We start from the raw sequence: 8,929 nt of genomic DNA, 5'->3' as shown, positions 1-8,929 counted from the left end.
AAACAAACAACATATTTGCTATTAGAGGCAAAAAACCCTTCCTATTTCATTACGTGTGTGAAGACAAGAAACTCAATTGTGTCAAATTACACTCCGTGTTAAAAACGCAACTAAATTAATTTCCCACCAGCGTTCAGCATCAAACCCTTTACTGAAAAACCCTTTACTTGAATTATCAAGCAAAAAATGGGCAACAAACTTTCCTTCAAATAATCTTTAACTAACAAGAATTAGTGAAATTTCCAATTGTTACCGGAAGACTGTCAGGACTGTGCAGATCCAAGTTGTTCAATTCCTTCTCTGTCTTTGTTAAACCCATAAGTTACCAGAGGATTTTCCATTTGGTTTCAGTGTTCTACATAACAGCACATTTGGTAAAATATTAGAAATACAGCTCACTTTGATTTCGGCTCAACGGCCGATACATTATTGTCGAAGTCCATTGCTCCCCGCTTTTAAGATTCCAGATATATTTGTCTTGTTTATCCAATTGATGTTCCATTCTTGAGCTCCTTAAGGGTATATTTTGTTTGAAGATGCACTAAAACCCCACGCGCGTTACAATGACTTTCGACGCCATTGCAGGTTTAATAATTTTAAAATGTTCTCTTGTGTGCACCAGAGAAATCTATGCATTATCCCAGCCCCCTCAAACCTAACAAAATACGCACAGAAGACTCTATGCACAAAGACACCATTTAACAGGGGAGTGACAGGCAAGACTTCTACCAACACGGAAAACTAGACCCTCCGTGAGGGTACACTGGGTTGCCTGTGGTACGTGCACCCTTCCAGACAATTTTTTTTCAAGTTGGGGGGTCATTAAGACCATTTAAGGGGTCACCCAGAAGTCATACAAGCAGAGGCCCTTTGACTCACAGGTCCTCAAACGTTCGTGCGACGAAACAGATCCTTTTCTGAGGTTAAAAAGCTGGCTACCGGCCTATTAATTAATCAGTTGTCAAGAAAGAAGAAATTCCTGTCCTCTTTAGAAAAAATAGACACGCATTGCTTACGTGTGGTAGTGAAGTAACACAGCGATTTATTCCATATAAAATGTCAACTGAGCTGTGTGTTGTCTTCCAGGAGATTCAAGTTGTCCTTGCATAATATGTAGCTCTAACAGTGCACGATATCGTTTTGGTATTGTCTATCATTGTAGTGCCATGGTAGAAGTCTTGGGTAAAAAGCCTGAGAAGACATGTGGTTACTAGCAAAGTACTGAACCCAGAAAGATTGAAGAAAATAAATGGGAAGTGAGAAACATTGGCTTCTGGGCTGACATGTTGATAATTTTCAAGCTCCCTCACAACTTCTTTCACCACAAGTTTAAGAGTTCCCTCTGAGCATCTGACAGCTTTTACTAAAGTTAATATCTGTCTGGCGGGGTTAGTATCTGGATAGGTGACTCCAAACATACACCCCTTTCGTAAAACAGAAGCATTGGACCGAAAATACTATTAACGCTAACAAATGCGAACTTAGCAAGGTACAGATTTTGTTAGCTTGCTTTATGCAAAAACCAATATTGATGCAAAAGTAAATTGATACACAGTTTTTAGAAAGAGCAGAAGGAAGTTTCCAGGACGGTCGCTCGAGAATAACATATTTACGACATGAAAACAACATTAATTTGGAACCGTGAATATAGAATATAACAAGTTACGATCAGCGACAAACATTTTGGGAGATTTTTGCTACGTTCAATTTTATTGTACTTTTGGTTGCACAAATAAATCGCAAAATCGAAAGCGACATCGCCGGAATTCAACGGGCGCCGTGATTAAGTTACCGCGGCATGTTTACTCGCCAAACAGTAAAGCATCTGTGTCAAATGATGGCAAGATACCGGGTTTTCGTAAGTTTCTTTTTCTGTCAAGTGTTATAAAGTTTGACAATAAATGAGCGAAGTCAAAACAAAGATCACAATCGCCCAAAACTCTTGTGGCAGTGTGGCCCAGTGGTTAGGGAGCTTGCCTTGAGATTCGGAGATTCCGGGTTCAAGACTCACTCTGACCACTCGTTGAATTTGTTCGTGGTAGTCCCTAGTTCAACTTCCCAGCTGCACTTGTAAATAGCCAACTGGTTTGCCTCCGGCCAGCTGGGATTCTTAACAGTTGTTGTTGTTGTTCTCTTCCCTTGTTTCATTGTTTCATTGGCCTTGAAAAGCCCCTATGGGGAGCTGTCAATTAAATATGTATTGTATGCATTGTATTGAGGTTGACCATTGTTTCTGCTAAGTCAAAAATTTACTCTCCAAGACGAGGTTATTTATCACCAGGTAATTCCATCATTTTGGAAATAGCAGCTACTTTATTATTCATCGGCGTCACAATTTTTTGCTGATTTTGGGGCTCATTTTGTTCGGAAACTCAAGCACGCTTCCAACAGACCTGTCCATTTTCGTGAACCTTTCCTGCCTACAAAGCAATACCAAAAATATCCTCCCGTATTCCATTTCAACCTTAAGCTCGAAAATTCAATACACAACATGATATTATAATTCACAAAGGCAGAAAATATCACAGAATCCTTTTCCAGCAAAACATTTAATTGAAACAAACAACATAAGAGGCATTAAAACGCCATTCGCGTTGTAATGACTTTCGAAGCCATTGTTGGTTAATATTTAAATTTAAATTTAATTAAGTTAGCACAACAGAAAGACACTAACCTCATTTTGACACGAAAATGCTTTACTATTACCATAAAAACTATCCAGTTAAGCTCGCATATTATAAAACATGATGAATTCACAAAGGCCACCTTTTCCAGCGAACACTTTTTTGAAACAAACAACATATTTGCTATTAGAGGCAAAAACCCCTTCCTCTTTCATTACGTGCGTGAAGAGAAAAAACTCAGTCGTGTCAAATATACGAAAGATTACAACAAACTAAAATTTCAGGATCAAACCGTTTCCATGAAGAACCTTTTCCTTGAATAATGAAGCACAAAATAGACGAGAAGCTTTCTTTCAAATAATTCTTGGCTGTCACATTTTCAATTTTTTTTTTACCTGAAGACTGTGCAGAGTTGATCACAGATCCACTTAAGGTGTTCGATTCGTTCTCAGTCTCTGTTGAATTGAACCCATAAGTTACCAGAGAATTTTCCATTTGGTTTCAGTGTTCTACATAACAGCACACTTGGGAAAATATTAGAAATGCAGCTCACTTTGATTTCGGCTCGACGGGCGATAGATTGTTGTCAAAGTCCAATACTCGTCGCTTTTAAGATTCCAGGTGTTTGTATTTCACCGCCTGCCTAGTTGACTTTCCATTCTTGAGCTCCATAAGGGTATATTTTGTTTAAGGATCCACTAAAACGCCATTCGCGTTACATGACTTTCGACGCCATTGCAGGCTAAGTTAATGATTCTACTGTGTCCACCAGAGAAATATACGCATTTCCTCTACCCTCTCGATCCTAAGAAAATACGCGCAGAAGGCTCTATCGCTCTATGCACAAAGACACTACTTACCAGGGTAGTGACAGGCAAGACTTTTACCGACACGGAAAATAAAACGGAGAAATCTGCCCATTTTCCGACTGGGATTGCCACACGTCAACCCAGTAATAAAACGACGAAATGCTACGCATTTTCCGAGTGGGATTGCCTATGGCAACCCGTTAATAAAACCTACAAATGAAACGCAGATCCCGACGCTACTGGGTCTGGCAACCCCGTGCATTCTGACACCCGTAAATGGCCCGCGAAGTTTCGGGACCTTCGAGAAACGAGCCCCAGGACAAAAGAGTGAGATTGACATGAGGCGCAAGCAACTGCTTTCCCTATTGCGAAGCAGAGACAGATAGACAAGTAGCAGCATGTGTGGTGTAAAGAAGCAAGTCGGCTGAGTTATGTTAAATACGGAACATTAAGGACTCCACTCGGCTATTCTCCTAAAATATGAGCCAAATACCGTCTGGTGTTTCGCGCCTTAAGACGCCAAGTAAAATTGTTAAGCCAATCCAATGTGGCAGCACTGGAACAAGTCAGACTCAAACTCCTTTAGCTAAACCTCGCGGTAGTTCTGGAAATTCTTCCTCACTCACAGGATCTTCTCTACAGCTTAAAAGTAGTGCACCAGGATCCAAACCAAGCCAGGCGGCTGCTGGACCCGTTAAAAGGGGGACACAATCCTCGGAGAATAGCAGATCGAGTATGAGTGCGAGTCGCGAGCGTTTGGTTGGCCCTCGAGGTGTTTCTTCTGGTGCAGTGACGGCACAACCAAAACCACCTTCGAGGCAAAATTCTCAGACTCGGCTGCAATACAAGAGAGAAAGTTCAAGCTCGAGTTTGCGTGGCGCATCATCGAAAACGGATTCAGCACAGCAGTCTGTGAGAAGACGGAGCGAAATTTCTTGGACTCAAGAAAATCAGTCCTCGGAATTATCGAATTCGAAGTCAAGTTTACTTGACTTGTTCAAACTAGGAGACCGTGTCTTGGTGGGGAACGTTAATCCTGGTGCTATATCATTTATTGGAGAAACTCGTTTTGCCAAAGGTGACTGGGCTGGAGTGGTACTCGATGAACCAGTGGGTAAAAACGATGGAAGTGTTCAGGGGCAAAGGTATTTTGAATGTCTGCAAGGTCATGGAATATTTACCAAAGTGGATAAACTTACGAAAATAAATCAGATTCCTGGAGACAGTCAGAAAATTGTAGCAAGTGAAAGTACTGAGGTTGAATTGAACTTAAAAATTGGCGATCGTGTCGTGGTGAGCGGTTCCAAACATGGTGTGCTGAGGTATGTGGGAGAAACTGGATTTGCCAAGGGAAAATGGGCTGGTGTGGAACTTGATGAACCCTTAGGAAAAAACGACGGAGCAGTCGCTGGAACGAGGTAAGAATAAAATTTTGTTTATATCGGATTACATGGTCGTGTTAACATCGACGTTGTTAAGTGTACAGCAAACTGTCAACCAATACATGTGTCGCAGAACATACTCATCTGTGAGTGTGTCGATTCTAAGTCATGCGTGCATGTTGTTATGAATATGTTTGAGCTTGCACAGGTTAATAATGAAGGCCCATGGTTGTTTAATTAAACTGATTTGCTTCAGTGTTGTGAACTACATGTCGGGAATACGGCCGAGATAACATTATTTCATGCCGCAAAACAAGCAGAGCCGCTTCAAGTATACTGTGCCACGTCCACTGTTCAAAAGAATGACTGGCATGGTGAAAACCCAATATTGTAATATCTTAATTTTGTTGGTTAAGTTTTTTTTTCTTGAAAGATCGTTTCGTTCGAAGCTAACTAATTTGAAAATTAATCATTGTAAGAGATTATTGAGGTGCTAACCTGTGATTTTGATTAACTCTATGTGTAATTGCTGGTGAGCCTTAGCAAGGTAGCAGCCTATTGTTGATATTAGCGAAAAAATCAAAATTTGTGGAATGTAAGATTGGAAGCATGCGCAGTCGGTTGTGGTGCTATCATGAATCCGGGGTATTGATAGCTGTGAGGACATGACATGCACATAGAAGGGAATCTGACAACCTCACAGCCTTCAAGTCGAGTACAGTGCAGACCAGAAATATGCGTCCCAAAAAACGCGTGCCAAACGAGCATACGAAAATTGCGCACACGCGTCTGCGTTTGTAACACGCGCATCAAAAACGCGCATTCATCAAAGATAATTAGTATGTATGAGTTGGCCCATTGTCTTTTCATTGTTTAAGTTTTATTGTTAGTTTCAGCGAAAGACAATGGCTATGTCAACAGTGAAGTGTTTGACAAAATTTCAAATAACGTAACGCGTGCTTCCAAGTGAAATTCGAGTCAACAATGCACTCGCTTCCGCTTCATATTTAATTTCAGACATTTGAAAATTACTTTCACTTCTCGCTGCATCAACAAATGACATAATGAGGGAAATAAATATTTTCCTGTGATTAAAACGTAAAACAGGACTATTTTCAATTTGAAAGGTATCGGTTTTGCCAACAGAAATTGACGGTCAGTTAAGTTAGTCGATCAATGAAAAATATCGCTAAGAGCAAGACTTGGACGAACGGCGCAGTGAAATGCAGTAAAATCAACGAAATAAGGAGTATATTCATTCGCAAACAAAACTTACTTACGCCATCTGTAATACTGGTACTTTCTCGTATATTTCAAAATAATTTTTGTAATGCGTGCGTGACATTCAAAAGGCGCCTCCCCATTGTGTCCTTTTGCGAATTGAAGCCGTATTACTTCAGCAAGATTCACTGGAATGCGCTCGGAGTTGAAAAATCTCCCCTTTAAGATATCTTCTGCACCAATTTCTTTCTTTAGTTAAGCTTTACGGAGGAGAATTAACGCGGGGTTGGCTGGAAGCATACGGAGTGAAACCCTGTGTGACAAAAAAGGGAAATAAGCCGCGCCTTACTTTGGTCGCGGCTTACATAAGACGCGAACACCCGATGTAAATGGTACAAAATCTACGTTCACGGCTTTCTCAAGCCGCGGTTTATCCTAGCCTGGGAGTTTATACTCGTATAAATAGTCCCTTTCGCGTATTATGTACGCCGCGGTTAGAGTAAGCCACGGCTTATTTTATCTCGTATAAACGGCCCTAATGCCGTCTTCTTTTGTTTGAGAGCCTGGAACCAAATGTTTACTTGTCGGAGCCTCAAAGCAGTTATCTCATGATGACGACTTCTGTGGCGCCATTCTCAGTATTTGACGTTCGCGAAAAACTTGGGATGTTACAAAAACTCCTCAGTAGCGCTGTTTTCTTTTTTTCCCGAAATTCTTAAGCTCGCCAAACTTTCGGCAAAGCACTTTTATTGCGAAGAATTGCCGGAAAAGTCAGAAGCTACGTCTACATAATTATTTTCTCCGTTGTCTGGCATTTTCTGTGACAACGATCCAAACTGCAGTTTCGGCAACAGAAAGGTCAAAATAACTTAACTATCAGTGGTCAGCTGCAGGATGACAACAGAGTTTTATTATTTTTCATTCAGTGAATGTCGAAAGAATTTAATACTTTGTAGGTTCGTTTCGAAAACTCACAATGGTCAGTTGACACCGCTCTTCAATTCAAATGTTCTGGTAAGTTGATCACAGAAATTAAATATTCATTTTATCATCTGTCTATTGTTTCGTGGAACAATGAACATCACATCTACAATACGAGTTTGCATAACAAAAGAAAAAACGCGCATCAAATGCGCATTTGGAAACGCGCATTTAAAAACGCGTGTGCGCAAAAAACGCGCGTGCGTTTTGCGTCTGCGTAGGACGCATATTTCTGGTCTGCACTGTACTTTCCGTCATTGATCATCATCAGGGTTTTTGTTATGATTTTTAATAGCAGGGATAATTAAACATATAGCAAGGACCAGGATTGCGGCTCTGCCGCCATCTTGGCACGCTGTGCCAAGTTGGGATAGGTGTGGTAGGTGGTTGTCCCCCTCCCACTGGGGGGTAAGGGGGGCCTCCCCCAGAAAATTTTGAATTTGTGAGGCCTAATGGGTACCTTTGGGTAAAATACTGGTCGATTTTCCGCTTTATTTCCTTCGCGCTACGGCTGACCGTAACCGACTAACATGCACAGTGTCTCATTTTTGAAGAAATTTACTTCCGGTAGCCGTATTAGAGCTCGCCATAGCAATTTGCTTAAACTCCCTAATGACGAAAGCAGGGCGCGCCGATCAATGTGTTTTCTGTTACTTGATAACATCTTGTCATGAACTCCAAATCAGCTACACGTACATGTACGCAAATTGTGGTACAACTAACAATACCCAGTAGCAGAGAAATAAAGCACGATTTGGTTTAAGAAAATATTAAATAATAAAATACAAATATCGGTTGACTATTCTCTTCATATTGAAAGAATCCTTGTACAACCTGCGCGTAAAATAGCCGGGACAAAAATAAAAATAGCAGAGAAAAGGTCCCGGCATCCCGGCTTTAACAAAAACCCTGCATCATTCAACCATACCGTACATGTTCAGTCTTTGAACCTCTTACATTTGACCACTGAGTCAAATTGTTATTCAACTGTTGAGTGAAGAGAAAATCAGTTCTTGAGCTAGACCACGAGCAGTCGTCCATCTTTCCTCAGAGCCACGCATGATGGGTGAAATTATTATTTTATGCAAATTAGTGGTAAAAACGAGGCATGTCACACAATCACACGCTCTACTATGTCAAAGAAAAATAAGAGACTGCTCGCAGTCTATTCTCAAGCTCGCCAATGAACTTAAATTGTCGTTTGCTCAACGACGCTCAACATTTCTCAAAAGGTAACTCTTTTGCTGAAAAGGTGTGAGAAATTTCAGAAAAACAGGAGTTTAAATTCAAAAAATGAACTGACATGCCATTGTTTTGAAATTATCCCTTTGCTTATAAAATAGTAATGCCTGCCACACAGGCTAAAGATATGCACACCTTTCTTCAATCTTTTAATACTTTCGCGCACATTTCGGGTACCCTCTTGCTTCAAAAATTTGCAGCTGTTTTTAAAAAAAAAAATGCCAGTCACTGCTCCCAGTTTCCATTCCAGCGCACACTTTCACACTGAAACTCCTAGTTACATAATACTTTTCAATTTCTCATGTGAATTCCCGCGCTGTTTGTATGTAGTATCCTATCCAAAGTCGCCTATCTACGATAATGTAATGTGTATTATTTTGCCCCAGTGAGGGTTCAAACTTTACATCGCTGTCCTAACCAAATATAGATTAGGTCAGATCATCGCTAACCTGGCTTATAATCTCCATTTAAGTGCTGCTGCATAATGATAATTAACCTGCATCCTTTAACCATCTGAACCCTTGAGATCACATGTAACATTTCCAAGTTAATCCTCTAGGTCTTGACTGTTGCACCCTGTCGTGGGTCTGTTTAAGAAGAAAATATAGGTCCCTATGGGTTGAAACTTCACTGGGGACCTCCTTTTGGATTTGAGTCTTTAATCATTAAA

General features: G+C 40.6%; 1 protein-coding gene across 3 annotated transcripts in view; it reads left to right on the top strand.

Annotated features, from left to right (window-relative positions):
- The first annotated feature begins 3,773 nt into the window (after positions 1-3,773).
- The window catches only part of LOC137977522 (CAP-Gly domain-containing linker protein 1-like), a 312,978-nt gene continuing 307,822 nt past the window's right edge, over positions 3,774-8,929 (top strand). For all 3 annotated transcript variants that reach the window (XM_068824767.1, XM_068824768.1, XM_068824769.1), the window contains exon 1: positions 3,774-4,851. In XM_068824767.1, coding sequence (XP_068680868.1) covers positions 3,914-4,851 — 938 coding nt within the window. In that variant the 5' untranslated portion in view covers positions 3,774-3,913. The remainder of the gene's footprint in view (positions 4,852-8,929) is intronic.

Source organism: Montipora foliosa, chromosome 11 (assembly GCF_036669935.1).
Source record: "Montipora foliosa isolate CH-2021 chromosome 11, ASM3666993v2, whole genome shotgun sequence".
NCBI lineage: Eukaryota > Metazoa > Cnidaria > Anthozoa > Scleractinia > Acroporidae > Montipora > Montipora foliosa.
The sequence above is the reverse complement of the archived record's forward strand: the minus strand, read 5'-3'. Positions and strand labels throughout refer to the sequence as shown.